The sequence below is a fragment of the Apium graveolens genome, chromosome 5 (genome assembly GCF_009905375.1).
Source record: "Apium graveolens cultivar Ventura chromosome 5, ASM990537v1, whole genome shotgun sequence".
Taxonomy (NCBI): domain Eukaryota; kingdom Viridiplantae; phylum Streptophyta; class Magnoliopsida; order Apiales; family Apiaceae; genus Apium; species Apium graveolens.
The window spans coordinates 16,209,663-16,228,804 of NC_133651.1; the positions used below are offsets into that span (position 1 = coordinate 16,209,663).

The 19,142-nt window shown below is 30.4% G+C and overlaps 2 protein-coding genes across 3 annotated transcripts; both read left to right on the plus strand.

Moving 5' to 3' along the window:
• The first annotated feature begins 5,827 nt into the window (after window positions 1-5,827).
• On the plus strand, window positions 5,828-10,956 carry LOC141723518 (U-box domain-containing protein 5). Its single transcript, XM_074525343.1, has 6 exons — window positions 5,828-6,131; window positions 6,727-6,821; window positions 7,058-7,243; window positions 7,576-7,683; window positions 8,061-9,217; window positions 9,951-10,956. Exons 2-6 carry the CDS (start codon window positions 6,756-6,758, stop codon window positions 10,705-10,707), a joined length of 2,274 nt encoding a protein of 757 aa, XP_074381444.1. The 5' UTR covers window positions 5,828-6,131; window positions 6,727-6,755; the 3' UTR covers window positions 10,708-10,956.
• Window positions 10,957-14,584: 3,628 nt separating this feature from the next.
• Window positions 14,585-18,994, plus strand: LOC141723519 (anaphase-promoting complex subunit 10). 2 transcript variants are annotated; one of them, XM_074525344.1, is made up of 6 exons: window positions 14,585-14,935; window positions 15,350-15,410; window positions 15,513-15,605; window positions 15,801-15,871; window positions 18,476-18,580; window positions 18,647-18,994. In XM_074525344.1, exons 1-6 carry the CDS (start codon window positions 14,757-14,759, stop codon window positions 18,813-18,815), a joined length of 678 nt encoding a protein of 225 aa, XP_074381445.1. In that variant the 5' UTR covers window positions 14,585-14,756; the 3' UTR covers window positions 18,816-18,994. The 2 variants fall into 2 exon arrangements, with proteins under 2 accessions (XP_074381445.1, XP_074381446.1); XM_074525345.1 differs by having other exon boundaries at window positions 14,588-14,935; window positions 18,664-18,994.
• The last annotated feature ends 148 nt before the right edge of the window (window positions 18,995-19,142 follow it).

Here is a 19,142-nt window from a genome sequence, read left to right on the forward strand (position 1 = left end):
AAATCAAACTCAAATAAGGTAGTGGCGGATCCAAAACCGAATTTTTACGAGACACTATTTATTTAAATAATTATATTACGCGTAAGTGGTCCAAATTATATATATATATCATTTTTACTAGATTTATCAATTTTTTTAATATTAAAATACTAAAAGTTAGTATTTTAATAATTTAATTTTCAATTTATGATTATATAATTATAAATAAAATTAGATATGACTCAAATTATGAAAAAATCACTAATATTATAGGGCACTTAAACTTTTTTTAATGGAAACGCTGTATAATATATATATATATATATATATTAATAAAAAACAGTTTATTTTTTAATAAATTCACCCAAAAAACGAGGCCTAGTGTAAAGGTCTGATGCCAATAGGTGAGCTAACCAAGAACCAATCAAAACAATTTTCCAATAAGAAAAATAGAATATACACGCACTCAAACCCAACGATAAAGGTCTTTTGACGAGTTTCTATATTTGATTGTCCACTTAATCCTTCACTAAATTATGTCTTTGCCTCTTTGTTGCATTCGAAGTCAATGCCATATACACTACTACGCGGTTTCTCTATATTACCCGGAACGTTACTAAGCTCAAATGTATATAATACTAATTTTTATTTTTAAATTTGATGTCACGTCAAAAATTATTGCATTGCCACCAATATCTTATTCTAGAATAAGAATAACATTTTAATAATGAATTAACAATGATGTAATTTATTAAAACTAATAATAAGATAAAGACACTCTTAGCTTATACTCCTTTTATCCTACTGAATTCTTTACATATATTTTATTCATATTAGACACGCATTTTAAGGGTATTATATAATATTATTTTATAATTTACTTTTGGAATATTCATTTTCTGTATTAAAGTTTAAACATTATATTTTTATTTAAAAAAAATATTTAAAATTATTTTTGAAACCATACTTTACGAGAGGCTTAAAAGTTACTCCCTCCGTCCCCCTCAATTCTTTACATTGGGGAACGGGGACTCGGCACGCATTTAATACTCTTATTAAATGTAGTTGCATATTTTTTTTAAAAAGAAAAAAAAATCTTTTAAATAAAAATATAATGTTTAAATTTTTATTCAAAAAAAGAATTTTTTTTAAAAAATTACCGAATATATTTATAGTTGCCTTAAAATACGTGTCAAGCATGTGAAAACTATTAAAAAATGAGAGGGACGGAGTGAGTATGAAATTATATACAAATCAATTATTTATTTATTGAAATTAATATATTTTGATTTTAACCCTGTACCAAATTACCAATATACTTCACATGTTCTCTTCTACACACATTTCAAGATGTATTATTGTGTTATAAAAAATATTTGTTTTAATTTTTTTTATTATTAAAAATCAAATTATAAAACTTGATAAAAAAAAATTAAAATATTTATTAATTACGACTGCTAACAAGAAAACGAGGGAGTACAATAATTCGATGTTAGTTTTGGGGGATAGGATTACGGGATGACCGGATCCCCTGATATTAGTTTATATTATATGGTGTTGGTTGAGCTTTGGGATTATAACATCTGACTACTTATCTTTTCTGGTATTGGTGTCTTGTGATTTGGTGCGTTGCTTCCTATTTTGACTCCAAAATTATGACCAAAATTTTTGGTACTTATCTATTTTAATCGTGAATGAAAATTTATATTAGAAAGATACGGAGATTATTTTTGCAATTACACCACTTAATCAATTTATCTATAATTCAATCATTAAAATTAAAATAAATTATACGGTCCTTAATTATGTATTTAAATGCAGATAGCTTTGGGAATAAGTAATGCTCTGATTTCATGTAAAAACCAATATTAATGTTAGGATAATATGTAATGATGTATATAAAAAATCAATAATGTTATATTTATTATATATATAATAGAGCAAATAGGGGGTTGGTTGAGACAATTTATTCAATTAAAATTATTGAGTTATCCCTCATAAATATATATATATATGTAAATATCAAATTTAATATCAAATATTAATTATTATTAATTTTATATTTATTATTGCTTCATTATTGACTTAATAGCTTAAATTATTAATGACTTCACAATACATACTTATGCGAGATTAACTATAGTATAACTCATTGTCACACATTTAACATTTAAATATATTATACACTCACACATATACATATATTTACAAAGAATAAAACCTTTTTCATATCTGAAGTACGGTCGTTATACAAGAATCAAAAACATAATTTTAAAGTAGTGTTCAAACAATATTTGTTTTTTATAATTTGATGAATTGATATACCCTTTTGTTTCGAAACAAACAGCTAGAGTTTTGAAAATTTCAATTAGCTAAAACATGATAATCGTGAGTAATACAAACCCAACCTAAGAAGTTAACACAATTAACACAAATAAACATAAATTTCTATTAATCGATCAACGTGATCTTAGCCGTTATCATGGATACTGCAAACCGAACATAAGAAATAAGGTAACTAACACGCAACTAGAACATGCCCGTGCATTGCACGGGTTATAGAGTTAGTTAATTGCAGTTGTGCATTGTGTGTTGGTCTCTAAAACTCGTATCTTTCATGTGTTGGTATCTAAAACTCACATCTTTCAAATGAATGTATTTTAATTATTATTTTTTTAAACCAACACCAAATATGTGGTAGAAATAAATGAAATTGAAATGTTTGGCCGGTAAAGTTAGTGCACAACCTTTTAATATATATATATATATATATATATATAGTAAAGTTCTATGGAATCCACCTTTTAATTGGAGTCCTCGGAGTCATCTATGTTCTGCAAATAAAATATCTTCTAAAACGTGTTATCTTGCAAAACATGTTTCACAAATATCATTACTTCAATAAAATCATGCAAATATCATATATTTGCAAGTATAATTTGTATGTTCTGCAACATGAACATTTATATTCTCCAAACTAAGCATGTTTTGTAGAATAATATGTTTTGCAACGTTCGACTTGTAAAATCTATGCAATCTGCAAGATTTTCAATAAAATTATGATATTTGTAGAATATCATTCCAAAAATAATACATTTTGCAACAATTTAAGCTATATTTTACTTGCAGAACATATATGGACTCCAAGGACTCCAATGAATAGGGAACTCCATCGAACCTAACCCATATATATATATGTAAACACTTTTACTTTGGTGGATGTGGGTCTTATTTTAGGGTTAGATCTAACAAATCTAAAGACAAAATTAATGGTATAGAGCCCGCGCGAGCTGTCTCAGTTGATTAAAGAGGGGATAACTATCCTCTTAGTCACATGTTCAAATCCCACGGGAGGAGAATTTATGATTATGGTTCACGTGATTTGCAAACTATTGCGTGAGCCCGTAGAGTTTACTCAGTGCGCACCCCAAGGGTAGCGGCCGTTGGTTAACTACAATAAAAAAATAAAAAAATAAATAATGATATACAAAATATAAGTGTAACTATTCTTATAATCAACATTATATTTTTGTGCTAAAATAGTACCATATCTCCAATATATTTTTTCAAATTTACACATAACTAATTCATATATTTGAACATATATTTAACTAACTTTTAAATAGCCCACATTTTCAAAAAATATGTATCAAAAATACATATTTTTTTGACTTTAGCTGTCCAAGATATTTATAAACAAAAACATGTGTACAAAATATCCACAGACCAACATCTAGGGCATGCGTATACGTTTTTAAAAATATAAAGGACACATATGTTATGCATCCACGTTCTTGATAAGCCAAAACCATATTTTGATGTTTAACCCAATTGTATATCAGGTGGGCTTTCGGTGTCCATGCGTAGTAGAACACCCAAAATCCAATTAATCCACAATTTATAATAATTATCCATAAATTCATATAATTTTTCTGTGAATTTAAATGACTATCATACTTAGAATGATACATTTTCATTTAGAAGTGATTCCTTGAATATAAAATCCCTTTACAGGAATATGCGTGTAGAACATGTGTATCTATTAAAAATTAAATGTTGATACGCATGTACAATATGTATGTCATTTATTTTTTTTATTTTAAATGAATACACATGTTTCAGAGGCGTATTCGGTAGGTATTTTAGACGTAACATCATACTTATAGATATTTCGAAAAATTAACTTTCAAAAGTTGGTATTTTGGTACAACACCTATTTTCAATCTCCTTATTTATCTATTTATATCTCCCTTTTTACTTTTTGACAAGATAAGAAATAAGTAAAATGACATATTTTGTTTTAATATATAGCACAAAATATTATATTGTGTAATTTTAACACATTTTTTTAACCCTCCACAATTTTAATTTTTGATATTATATTAGCATGAAATTTAGCACATCTTTGAACATACTTTAACAATTTTTACAAAATATTTCTAATTTATCAATAATTAATCTTATATATGATTGGTATGATGGGGTTAGTCAGGATAATTTTTTTTGGCATTATCGTGTATAGTGAAAGTTTTGCCTACATATACAGGGATTTTAAAAATCTGTACTCGGTTCAAATTGTTGTAGGTACGGAGAAATTGATATTTGGAGTACTCGAATAAAAATTCGGTTAACGTAATATATTAGCTTTTTAATTTTAATAATTTAACTTCAAACATTTTATTATGATATACGACATAATTATTGACGTTTACAATTATCTCGAAAAAGTACCCGATGTAAAAGTAGAAAATATTAAGCCACTTACTTTAAATTCTAAAATGTATTTAACTTTTATTTTTTTACAAATGACATAAAACATTAATTTTTTAATTTTGGCTAGGATTATACTATCATTTCAATAATAAAAAAAATTAAAAGTTGTATGTTTTATTCTGAAGAATAGGTACTTATTTTCGGGTTTTTTTAAACCGCTATCCATCTTTTCCCAAATTTTTTATTCTAACTAATTTTTTCCCAAGGTAATTTGAATTTTGCTCAAATTTGACATAATCAAGTAAAAAATAAAGTTATGACAATAAAACTCAGTCGAAAATAAGGCTGAGCCTGTGTAATTTTTCGAGTACTCAGCCGAGTAATCCTAATCTTAAAAAGCTATAAAAACCTATTTTTTAAGTATCGCCAGATTTTTATTGGCAATAGAGTACATCGATTATAAACCAAACCAAATTAAATATATTCAATATAATCCGCTTTAAGCGGAGTCTTAGCAGGTAAGATGTATGCACTACTTTCCACTATTGTTATTTTCGTGAAGACCCCTGACTTAATATAAGACAAGATAAATGTGTATATTTGCGATACATGAGTTTGTGATATACTTTACACGAGACTTACCTATGAATAATCCACTCCGGTGTCTCTAAAAATATGAACTTCTACACTTCTCAAATAAAATCATTTATTAATATAGGTGTGCATGAAACTTTCGCTCGAATCCGATTTAAGTCACATGATCCAGCTCAACTACTATAATGCGCCATCTCCGATCAGCCTTATTTAACGTCATATCACCGAAAAATTTAAAACTGTCATATCTATATTCAGTTCATCATGCCACGTGTTACGCGGTCTAGGTCATATATGTTTTCTGTTTTGAAATTTCTAATTTATTAGAAATATGGAAATAATTAAATTTAAATCGTATATACTATATTATATAAGATTATTGCGTACGTATACACACACTAGCAGGAGTGGTTAGCATCCTCTCTCTCACACGCGCGCGCACACAAAAGTTGAGGACCCCAAACACACTAATCAACTTTCGTTAGCTTTTTTGTATTTGTCTCCCCCCTGACAAAAGATATATATAAAGCAAAACCATCATTTTCAGTATACTTAGCTTCAAGTTTACCTTTCAATCTTCTTGTTCATCCTCTAGTTCATTCTTCTTTTTGCATCTCTAAAGTCCAAGACTTGGGTTGCGCCTACCCGCTTTCCTTCTGCTTCTAAAAAAATAAAAATCTTTAAGTTCTTTTTATTAGTAAACGTGCCTGAAGAAAATTTCAAAGCTTGGACAATTCTAATGGTGGTTGATGATTGTTTAGTTGTGCTGTTTTATCTTTGACAAGTGGGTTCTGCTCAGTTTTCAATATTGTTCCAAAGGTTTTATTTTTTTTGTTCTGTTCAAGGTATTTGATTTTTAAACATCTCTTTGTTTTGCTAAGTATATTTTTTAAACATCTTCTTGATATTTGAACTACATGTTTGTTGATATTATGCATTAGTTTGGTGATTTGGTTGTAAATATATCTGTTTTTAACCTTAATTATGTTATGTGTGTGATCATATGTCACCTCATAGTATGTCAGTCTTGTCAGAATTAGTTTTGATATTTTAAAGAGTTGTGAATTCTTGACTATAAATTAAATGAGATTTTTATAGTAATTTGAGATTTTTTTGGGTAAATATGAGGGGTTTGCTTGACAGATTATAATTAAATGCTCACTTACAAAACTTAAATGATGTATACACATGTTGATTGCTGAACAGAGAACACCTGTTCTTGGTACTTTCTGTTTTGTTTAGATAAGTATTTTTTAAGCATAGACTGTGGCATGAACTTAGATTTTTTTTACTGAAGATCTGTTGTATGGCCAAAAAATTGTGTTTTTACTTGAAAGCGGCATTTACTATTAGCTGAAATTAGCCAAGATTTTGCTGTTGATAAATTGGTACAAGAAGAATATATTAATTGAAGTGTTCAATCATTTTCTTCAATTGCAGAGTTGGGACTTAAGACTACTTCATTTCGGATGGTGAGGGATGGAGCTTACTTTGCTGACTCGGCGCCTGATCCTCCTTCTACTCGTTCTGTAAAGGTAACATCCGCTCTAAAATCAAAAGCTAATTAAATTTTTATACCATAGAATCATAGATGGTCTAAGCTTGTAACCTACATATAAATGGTTGAAAAAAGTACTGTAATTTAGCCTTAAAAAAGTATTTCAAGTTGCCTTGCCGCAACTATCATTTTTATCATTATTGTTTCCACATTTCGCATGTTTTATAGGGTGAATGTAGCAGATAATTAAAAGAACTCTTATGTAAATTGTAGGTCCATTCTCGAATGTGCACTGAGCTGATGAAATTGGTTGCTAGTGGCACAAATTTACTTCCACACATAGAAGCAGCCCGACCTGGAGGTACATCAGGAATACAGGCACTTTGCTTGTTAAATAATGCAATCGAGAAATCAAAGTTAATAATTGAAGACTGCTGCCACTCCAGTAAACTCTATTTGGTACGCATCTTATGTTGATCCACTAACTTGACAGTGAAATACTTAGAGTTATACAGTCTATACTGTTATATTAACAGTTTGACTGTATAAAGCTGCAAACATTTGTTCTATAATTTTTTATTTTAATTTTCTGACTGTAAACAAAGCTAGAAGGTGAGGATGCTTCACTGAATTAAGAAGTTTGATGTATTATGTCAGACTATTATTGACAGATACTGGTTACTCTTATCTTAATATTTTTGTTTGTTGGGGTATATCTTCTAGCTTCAGATTTTACCCTCATACAAGTTGTACTGTCATCAACTTTAATGCTGCTTATCATGATTTTTCAGGCCATTACAGGGGATGTTATACTATCTAGATGTGAAAAAGCAAGGAAGTCATTTTTTCAAAGCTTGAGTCAAATACAATACGTGGTTCCGACCATGCTGGCCTCAGAGGTTAGCCAAAACAATTAGAATTCCAGATCACCTTTTCTGTTGTCAAAAGGGACTTGTTGATACTTATTATGTGATACAATAAAGTGAATTCTATGCATTGTTGAGGTCTGTCCAGTTCGAAACTAGACTAAGAAAATTACTGTTGAAATGGTCAGATTGTTAATATACAGATTTGGAAACCATGTAACGAAAAAACAATGTTACTATTTCACTCTTTTTTTTCTTAAGTGGGAAAAAATTACGTGTAGGTTTAAACTTAAAAAAATTCCTTTAAAGGACATTTATTATAATTCCTTATTCTTGGCGTGTAGTACTTTTTTATACCGTACAAGTCAACGGAGGTTAAGTGATAGTTGCTGACTATTTTTCATCTGCAGATTTCGCGAATAATTTCTGATCTTAGTGGCACAATGCTTGTTTTGGACCCTTCAGAAGAAGAGGCGGGGAAAGTAATGAAAAATTTACTCCAGCAATACTCATCTGCAACATATTCAATAGAAGAATCTGCAATTCAGTCTGTTAAAATGGCTGCTTCAAGGCTTCATATTACATCACCAAAGTCTATCTTAATAGAGAAAAGATCCATTAAGAGGTTGCTTGATAAAGTTGGTGATAGTGCTCCTGCAAAGAAGAAAATCTTATTATTCCTTCTGAATTATTTGAAGAAATATGAAAAATCTATTGCAAGGGGAAACTTGGATAATGCTTATGTAGAGCATGAAAATTCAAATGTGTTTGCTAGCTCTCATGAACAGTATAATGAGATGGAATCTCGCAGAACCTATACTCCTTCTGAGGCTCAAATGGATATGTTTAGTAGAGCGATACCACCCGAAGAGTTTAGGTGTCCGTTATCATCTAGAATGATGTATGATCCTGTTGTCATCGATTCCGGGGAAACTTTTGAAAGGATGTTTATACAAAAGTGGTTTAATGAAGGCCACGATACATGCCCAAAGACTAAAAAGAAGCTGGCCCATCTTTCTGCAACACCAAATGTCATGATGAAAAATATGATCTCAAGGTGGTGTACTGCATATGGAGTGACCATTCTTGACCCTTTTATGCAGTCCGAAGCAATTCTCTTGCAGGAAAATTCTCTAAATTCAATTGCTAGCCTGAGCAATTCCATGTGTAATCTTAGTCTTCCGACTGACTTTAGTAGTGTTTCAATTGGATATTCAGATACCAGTCTGAATTCAGAATCTCCATTCGATAATATGCCAGATAGAGGCGACTATGTATATCTGGAGAGAAGTGGTGATTTTAAAACATCGTCAAGAAATGCCAATAATCATACCAGAGACAGTGATCATTTACAAAAACTTGATTTACTTCCTTGGGAATCCCAATGCAAGATGGTTGATGCCTATAAGATTCATCTCAATAATGACATTGAAACCATCCAATTTGCATCAGAGGAGAATTTTGTAGAGCCACTTATCAAATTTTTAGAGAAGGCACTTGATCTTAAAGACGTGAAATCTCAGAGAGCTGGATGTTTATTGTTGTTGGCTTTTGTAACTAAATCCAGGTAAACATCTATTTTTTAATATTTTGTGTTGCTTTCTCATATCTTAGACACAGTCTGTTGCCTACGACATAGGTGTTGGATGCTCATGTGGTACTATTGCTACATGATTACAACTTGACAGTTTCCTGTTTTCATGTTCCTTCTGAGTTTCTTTGGTTTTGAAAATGTTTTGGCCTGAATAGCTTGAATTGTGCATGGTTAGACCATATTTAAAAATATAAAGCTTGAACCGGCTCAGTAGCAAAATAGATATAGTACCCTTCTATGCAATGTGCTGTCTTCTTCTGCTGGGCTTTCAATATACATTTTAAGACTTTTACAATTTTTCCACACATATTCGGAGGGAGGGAGTTCTAAAAATCCAGTGGATGAGCTCAGTCAAGTTTAACATTGATTACTTCGTACCTTCTTGGAACTATAAACTTTAGATATAGTAATGCAGTGAAATTTGTAAAATGCATCTATACTCATTTTTTCACACCATTGCGTTATGTAATAGTTTGATACCGTATTGGTACCAGATATTCTTTTGAAATGTTGGTATAGTTTTGATTTCACTTTGCTCCATACACTATTTTTCATTACTTTGTGTTCAGGATAAAGTAGCTATATACTTCCCTTTGGTGTTTGTCCTGTTACTCATGTTCATCAATCTTAAATTCCTAATTGAATTGTGTGTAAACTGTTCTAGTATTTCAGTTGAATTTAATTTGACATGAATTTTTTTTCACAGGGGTGAAGGTCAGTACTTAAATGAAGGAGTGTATGTTCTGTTAGCTTCATTTTTCTATTCAGAAGTAGCTACAGAAGTTGTCTGCATAATTGAGGTTCTGTCTCACTACCAATACTGCAGAACTAAAATTGCAACATCTGGTGTTATTTCTTCAATCATTCAGGTCCTTGAAGTCCCGATTAGAGAATTGCATGAACCAGCCATTAGGATACTGTACAACTTGTCCTTGGACAATGAAATTCAAGCCTACATTGTGGCAACAGATTTTGTTTGTAAACTGGTTCCTTATTTCGAAGACAGCTCCCTTGCAAGGTATTGTATAACTATTCTGAAGAGTTTGTGCAACCATGAGTCTGTTAGGGGATCGGTGGCTGAAACTGAAGGATGTATAGCTTCCATTGCTAGAATGCTTGAGACGGATAGTAGTGAAAACCAAGAACATGCAGTCTGTATTCTCCTATCACTATGCTCTCAACGTGATAGATATTGTCAGTTGGTCATGGATGAGGGTGTTATTCCTTCTTTGGTCAGCATATCCATCAATGGAAACGAAAAAGGAAAGGCAAGTGCAATGGAACTCCTCCGTCTATTCCGAGATGTGACAGATAATGATGATAGGCAAGAAAGTCCAGAATCTGATCAGAATATATCGAGTGACTCTAGTGGCGATATTGAACAGCACAAAACATCTTCCAAGCCTGGTGGATTTTTCAAGAAGATGACAATCTTCTCCAAGTCGGCCCCAAAAAAGAGATGACAGAATTAGATATCTTTTCTTTGAGGCCTTTAAATAGGCTTCCTAGATATTGTCAACGTGGACATAACATTGAGTGATAGAAATTAGAATATGCGAGGCAAGGCTTTATACCTCGGATCTGGCTGGAGCCTGAAAAGCATAATAGTTGTGTTGTGAGTGTATATTTGTGGTGATATTAACTTCTGCTATTATGCAGTTATTGTAGTTGTGTATGCATGTTCATATTAACTTGTTTGCTTGTTTCTTTTATTTGGGAGTGGATATCTCCGGACTTGGTATTGAACATAAATTTGTAGCTCTACACCATTGTGTGGATTTGTATAGTTAACAGAGATGTAGAAGTTCTGGTCTGTATAAGCAGTTGTAACTTGTAAGAACCTTAATTACTAGTTTTGCTAACCTTGTATAAATGTTGTATGGTTAGGGTGTAACCATTTTTTCCTCAATTCAACTATTTTAGTAATCAATTTGATCTGTTTTGGACTGTGCATTGCTGGTGATGTATGTACCATGTACATCTGATTTCATGTTTTATTTAGGAACAATTTTAGAATTAGGATCCCTTTTAAACTCCCAGCTTCTACAAACACTGTAACATTCAAAGATTTATACTAAAAACAATTAACAATCAGTACAGAGCTCTATAAACATCTTTCTTTAACAAAAAAAAAACTAAATTATAATAACTCAGCTATTTCAGGTCACTAAACGGGAAAGATCAATCAAGCTACCGATTTAGGATTAATTGAAAATCGGGGATTAGTGGAAGGCAGGAGTAAAAATCCCATGTATTATAATATTAAAATATATTTAATATATTACTAAGAATATATTAGTTATTTATTAACAAATATATATTTATTATATAATAATTTCTATAATGATTCATATCTAAATTAATATAGTATTTTGATTTTCATAAATAATTATATATAATCCAATAATGAAAAATTCATAAGGATTAATCAGATTTCAAAAATCGAATCGGTCGGACACTTTGTAGAAAATTAATTGGTTGAATGGTAGATTTATAGGTAATTTTTAGAATACTGATTAATACTTTTAATTTATACAGTTTATAATTCAAAATATATAAAATACAATAAAAAGTATCATAAGTGATTATTTTGAAACAAATAAAATAAATACCGTAACTTGGTACTTCTCTACTATTTAAGACTTCAATTATTGTTAACGGATTCTTAAATTTATATTATGTGCTGCCAAGTTACAAATACTATTATCATCAACGAATGATTCATCTAATGAGTTACTCTTATGTCAAACCTTACTATTTCCTTCGTCAAAGACATATATGACTTCTTTTCTTTTCTTCCTAAAAAACTTGGGGTCACAATTCATGATCATCATTTTAGGAGAAGTTTTATTTGTTAATTTTAATAAGATAGTGTCGACATTTATTACTTATATTTCGAGAATATATATTTCGAGAATACATTTTGGATCTCTTATTAGCTTTTCATGTATGTATATTTTCGTCTAACATCATTTGCATTCCTTAATTATTAAAAGGTAATATTACAAGCCGCGATAATTTTCCGATAATAAATTTAGAGATAATTTATATCATTCAAAAACAAAATAATCCCTAATTTTGAAAATATCAACTTACATCCCTTAACTTAAACTTTAACATTTATTATGTAGCCCCATCGAAATTTTATTAAATTGAATAAGGGAAAAATCAGAATTTCATCATGTTAATATAAATTTTATATTTCCCAAATAAAATTTAAAATTAAAGTTTTAATATAGCGGCTATAAAACAATTAATTTCAAATTTTCAAATCATACTACAAATTTATGTTTCAATTATATATATATAATATTAGTTCAAAATTTTATAATTCTATTAAAAATAAATTTAAGTATATAATCAAAATTAATTTTATAAAATTAATTTTAATAGAATAATAAATATTGCCATTATATAAAAGGAAAATAAAAATTAAAATTCAGCAAGATTTGAAAATTCAAAATTTACAATTTTATAGCTTGTAAACTTAAAAATATTATTTTTAATATTTAGGAACTACAAATTTGACTTTAACTATTTTTTGGTTGAAATTCTGTTTTTACTCTTGTCGAAAATAAAGGAGTGTATAATAAAAGTTAAATTTAAAATTAAGGGATGCAACTTAATTTTCTCAAAATTTGGCTTTATTTTATTTTTTAAATAATACTTAAGGGTGCAATATATAATTACCTGGTAAATTTATACTAATCCATTTCACTTTTGGGTTTGCAATTCAATTTTAGGGTATTTTTTAAAAATAATTGCTAAATGCAGTGACATGTTGCTCTGTAAAGTAACTGGAAATTACACTGATATCCATATAACCATATATGGTCAGATGCAACTCATGCACCTAGTTTTGTGCACATTCCTGTCCATTTATTGCTCGGCACGAAAAACAGTGAATGCGCTTTTATAGACTCTTAATTGATTTTTAATTGTATAATTACATGTTTTATGTTAAATTTATTTTAGTTTTTTTTATTAATTCTTTTACTTGTTTTTTCTTTTGTTTGAGCTCTTTATTCATGTTAATTTATTTAATTATTTTCAATACAATAATGAAATTTTATTTTGTATAAAAATTAAATTATTTAATCATTTCATCATTAATATGGATTACCACTTTAATATGCAAGGTAACTAGTGATAATAAAGATTAAATCTCGAATTTATTTCTGAAATCACGTCAAGTTTCGATTCTAAATTCAAAATATTTAAAGGTGATTTTTTTAAAAAATAATAATAATAGGAGTATAAAAAAATATTTAAAGGTGATTTTTTTACAAAAAATAAGAAAAACAGTCTTTAATTTTACTTAACAAAGTAAACGGATTAAACAAATTACAAACTTATATACAATAAAAACACAAATTTAATTATTTAATTACAATTAGTTGATTTTGGTTAAACTGTATTTTTACATATAATTTCAGAAAATAGTAAAATAATAATCGTTTACAGAAATATAAGTAATTTTGATAATTTCCTTACAATAATTAATTTAAAAATAAAAACATTTCCGCTTTTTAGAACTAAATTAAAACTAGAACACTCCCCGGTCCTCACAAATGGGTCTGGATCCGAAAAACCGAACCGAAATTCATGAAACCGAGATCCGATCCGAGATCCGAATCATACAATCCGATAATTATCCGAAAACCGAATTAAACCAATTCGAAAAATACCTGAACCGAAAATTTAACCGAAAATGATCCGAAATACAAGATCCGATTATAACTTGGAACCGATTAAAACCAAATAATATATTACCCGAACCGAATATAACCCGAAATAAGCAAAATTTATACTTTAAACAATTATATGTTTATGATAACATACTTATTTAATCATATTCTTTTATAAAAGTACATTATATTACATTAAAAATACTAAATTAAGTAAAAAAAATATATTTTTGAATCTTAAAAAATTGAAAAAATAAAAAGTTATGATTTGAAAATATCCGAACCGAATTTGATTCGAACAAAATTTTGTGTGATCTTAATCCGAATTTTATCCGATTTTAATCTGAATTAGACCTGAACCGAATCAAATCCGATCCGATCCGAATGGTCTTCAAATATATCATAATCCGAAAGTAGATCCGATCCGAAATTGATATGATCGAACCGGTTATCCGAATTGTGAGGTCTGGTCCTCGCTGAGTCATGGCAGCGTCAGGTTGTACAACTGTACACTTCCATCCCACGTAATCAGCCAATCGCGACTATTCAAACCTGCATTTAATATATGAAGAGGGTAATACAGTAATTTCAACCTTCTGCGTGAAGTAAAAATTTACTGCAGTCAGCAGCACCCTTCTCTAATTTTTTTTTCAAAAGAAACACGGCAGTAACGAATGAGCCAAATGCGATACCTCGTCAATTTACTACACATCATCATTTATCACTGAAAATCGATTATTGACGCGGCAAAAACATTGGATTCAATTAAAAACTCGAGAACACATTATCCATTACTACTTTAGGTTTAGCAGGATTGATTAAAAATGGCGACGGAATCATCAGAAGCAGACGAAGAATCGAAACTAGTAGGTGGAAATCAACAGCTAGTAGTGGATGATAGTTTAAGAGAGATGGCTAAGCAAGCTGCTTGGAGTGTTAGCTCTTGTAAGCCTGGCAATGGTGTTCTCTCTCTCCGTGACGACAATCTCGATTCCTTCTGGCAGTATGTCTATTCTCAATTCTCAATTGCCATATTCCCTTTCTATACAATATATATGTTTACGAAAGCGTGAGAACCGGTGATTTCTCTAGTTGAAACTCGCGATTTACATACGAATTAATATTCGTGTTCCGGATCCAAATTATCGCATTAGTAATTTTAATTACGAGTTTTGGCTAATTTAGTTACATTTTAATTACAAGTTTCGCTAAAATTATTAGAATTCATGAACCGGTGATTTGTGTAGTTGAAACTCGTGATTGTTTCTGAATACAAGTTATAGCTTATAATTGAGTAAATTATTAGTGATTTGTATCTGAATTACGAGTTTCCGCTATACAGATCACCGGTTCTCAGTTATTTAATTACTGTTTGGTTACTTATATGTGCTGTTTGTTTTACTGTTTCCATTTTCAGATCAGATGGTGCTCAGCCTCATTTAGTTAATATTCAGTTTCAGAAGAAAGTTAAGCTCCAGGTTTGTTAACACTAATATATCTTTTTCTGTTTAATTGTTTATGTTTATATTCTTCATTAAAAAAATTTATATGAATTTCAGAGTTTGTTTTTTGCTTTTCAGTTAGTTGTACTGTATGTTGATTACAAGCTTGATGAGAGCTATACTCCGAGTAAGATCGCTATCCGTGCTGGTGATGGCTTTCATAACTTGAAGGTTCACTTCCTTTTCGGTTCTTAATTAATAATTAGTCATGGATTGATTTCAATTATTTTTCCGCTTTATGACTTTTTGCATTTGTATTAGAAAATTAATGTGATTTAAGCCTTTAAAGTTGCTACAACAATTCTATTTTATTGAACATAACACATTATATTTTATGATTTTAATTTCATTTATTATTTATTTCAGGAGATAAAAACTGTGGAACTTGTTAAGCCAACAGGTTGGGTGTACATTTCCTTGTCTGGAAATGATCCAAGGTCTGTGTTGTCCCTTGCTCTGTATCTGCACTGTGCATTAAAATGTATTAAGTTTGATATCTTCTTTGTTATGTATATCATTTTTGCCACTACTCAGTAATCCGTTGTCTCTATCCCATATAAATATATCGCGACTATAATAGTAAGGTAGAAAATATATGCGCTTTGCATCATAACTAGGCATACCAAGAAAACCAATGAAGTTGTACAGTTTCATTTAAAAATCACATCTGAAATACCAGAGCATAAAAAGTCTTCAGTTGGTTTTGAAACTATTACATTTCTCTTCAACATAACAATGATATAATCTATCCGATTTAAGGCCCTTTTTGTCATTAATTGTAGTATCAATAAATTTTTTTCTGTGAGGATCCTGGGGGTTGAGTTAGGAAGGCACAAAGCAACTGTACACCTTCTATCTAATAGATGTGTTCCTGTTGTTAAAATATAATTAGTTTAAAAATTATTTTTGATACGTATTGCATCGTTACCAACTTACCATCAATAATTAGTCAATGCTACAATGTGTGTATGCCAAGTATTGAGCAGTTTTATATTGTTGGAACACTAATTGAATTTAGTAAAATTATATATTTTGATACGTAGGTGGTAACTAATTTTGGGTAAGACTGGCACTAGTAAACAATAAAGATTTTTGGTGAACAACAGAATGCACGGTTCTAGATCAGGACTTAAAATGTTTTTTCATTTTAGTAGCTTTGGAGTTTCTTGGAGTTCTCAAGTTTAAAAGGTGATTCCAACGTTATAATCCATACTTCTGGTAAATATGATTTTCTGTGCACATCTGATTCCGATCTCTTCTATTTCATCACCATTTAATTTTTGATCAGTCATCTCTTTGTTCCTTGCGGTCCCCATTAAGTCTTTGCAGTCCAGGAAATAAATTTATCATTTTTGGGCACATATATTAAGAATAAGAACAGAAGCCAAAATTGATTAAACCCTTAATTTCTTCACCCTTAAGTTCCCCCCAGGTCTTGCAGCTCATGCTTACACCTCATGACTGAACCAGTTTATCTCTTGCTCCTTATAAGTCTTGATGGATTTGATGTTGGGTGAGAACAAGCCTTAGTTATATTAATCTTGAGGATCGAATTTGCTTTAGTACATATGTTTTGTTTTTAAATCTTAAACTGTAAGTATATAGGTGATAACCAAATTTTGGTGCTACTTCGTGTTCCTCTGAAAAGAGATTTTAGCTTCTACTAATGAGTATAGATTGATAGCTAGAATCTTTAGAGTAGACTAGCACTAGTAAACAATAAAGATTGTTGGTGAACAGAATGCGCGGTTCTACCTCATGACTTGAAATGTTTTTTCATATCAGTACCTTTGGAGTTTCTTGGAGTTCTCAAGTTTAAAAGGTGAATCCAGCATTCGTTTACGCCATGCTTCTGATAAATATGGCTTCCTGTACACATCTGATTCTGATCTCTTCTCAATTTCATCACCAGCTAATTCTTGATCAATCATCTCTTTGTCCATTGCGGTCCTCATTAAGTCTTTACAGTCCGGGAAATAAATTCATCATTTTTGGGCACATATTAAGAATAAGAATGGAAACCAACCTCCATCAAGCCCTTAATTTCTTCACCCTTATGTTTTCCCCAGGTCTTGCAGCTCATGGTTTTCTGTAACCTCATGACCGAACCAGTATTTCTCTTGCTCCTTAAAAGTCTTGATGGATTTAATGGATGAGAACAAGTATTAGTTATATTAATCTCGAGGGTCGAGTTTGCTTTAGTACTTATGCAGTTATCTTCTCCCTTTCTTTTAACTCTGAACTAATACTCTACAACAAGCAAGTAACTTCTAGTATATAATCGATTTTAATTACTTACATGTAGATAATTGGTACACAGTTTTTAATGTTGTGGCAATTTTTTTATTAAATCTTTTGCCAGGTCATGTCTTTTTCTCACAACATTGTACATTAAATTTTAAAAAGCACTTTCATTTTTGCTGAACAAGAAAAGTGTTTTCCAATTTCCCATAGTGGTCTATTTAAATTTATATCATGTGCAAGAAAACGGAAATTTGAAATATTTGTACCTGCTGAGGAGCGAGCAGAGATTGATCTGGTAATGCATAGTTTTGTTCAGTAATGGACTTGCAGCTTCTGATGATTGACAATGATGAAATGAATCATTCTGAAGAATGTATTCGGGACTGAAATCTGACCCAGTAGGTGGTGAAAAATCAATCAATGAAACCAAAGACTATCAATAGCTCCTAGGAAACTGGTAGTATATATGGGACAGTTGAATGCCATTGAGCTCAAAAATATGAAGAGAATTCAGGTTACTGTAGTTGCAAGTATAGTGTTTATGTAGAGGTTGGTAGGTAAAGAGAGAATGAGGGTATTTCAGGAAGCATACAGATTACAGAATTAAACTAAGTTGCTTTATAGGCTGCTCAATATATAATGATCACTTTTTTTTTGAACTGATATATGATTAAATTTTATTACTATATAATATAACTTGCAGTTCCTTTTCAGTTTGTGAATTCCTGTGATTGCATGTATCAGGAAAGTGGTCACCCACAGTTAACATGTAATTTGTATATGGTTTTCTTTGTTAGGGAAGCATTTGTGAACACTTTCATGCTGCAAATTGCAGTTTTGTCAAATCATCTTAATGGGAGAGACACACATGTGCGCCAGATAAAAGTTTATGGACCTCGACCGTATGTCTTCAAGTCCTTTCATTAACATGTCCTCATTAGTAGTATACTATTTACATGAAACTTCAGTTTATGCTATGTTTCAGGAATCCTATTCCACATCAACCATTTCAATTCACGTCCAGGGAGTTCATCACATACTCAACTGTACGCTAAAGAAATCCTTGAATTGTGTAAGGAGACGAGTTATACTAGAACTTGTTTTGAATGCATCAAACTGGATACGCATGTCTGTTAGTCTTCTTGTTCTGGTTCATTATCTGTTTGAATTGTACCTGTCATGTAAATTTATTTATGATTGGAATGAGTTATGAATACTGTCTTTTGTCTCTCTCAGCTGATAAAAGTTTGTACTATGGGCCTTATGGCATATATTCATGATCAGATCAAATGGGCTTTTGGTAACGTTTGAGAATTTATTATGTGCATAATATAGTACTAAGCAGTATGATTTTAGATATTATCATTTGTAAATTTTGGGAACAATTTGTGGTTTTGCAGAAACGCCTCTACTCATACGTGTAGAAGTAAAGTACATATATGATATAACCCTCCACAGGTCTTG

What these genes read in the sequence shown, in the direction of transcription:
- LOC141723518 (XM_074525343.1), top strand. Translation starts at nt 6,756, where the DNA reads ATGGTGAGGGATGGAGCTTACTTTGCTGACTCGGCGCCTGATCCTCCT. An exon ending in ACTCCAGTAAACTCTATTTG is followed by an intron (nt 7,244 to 7,575) that starts GTACGCATCTTA and finishes ATGATTTTTCAG; the next exon opens with GCCATTACAGGGGATGTTAT. An exon ending in CGACCATGCTGGCCTCAGAG is followed by an intron (nt 7,684 to 8,060) that starts GTTAGCCAAAAC and finishes TTTCATCTGCAG; the next exon opens with ATTTCGCGAATAATTTCTGA.
- LOC141723519 (XM_074525344.1), top strand. Translation starts at nt 14,757, where the DNA reads ATGGCGACGGAATCATCAGAAGCAGACGAAGAATCGAAACTAGTAGGT. An exon ending in AGAAGAAAGTTAAGCTCCAG is followed by an intron (nt 15,411 to 15,512) that starts GTTTGTTAACAC and finishes TTTGCTTTTCAG; the next exon opens with TTAGTTGTACTGTATGTTGA. An exon ending in AAAGTTTATGGACCTCGACC is followed by an intron (nt 18,581 to 18,646) that starts GTATGTCTTCAA and finishes ATGAAACTTCAG; the next exon opens with TTTATGCTATGTTTCAGGAA.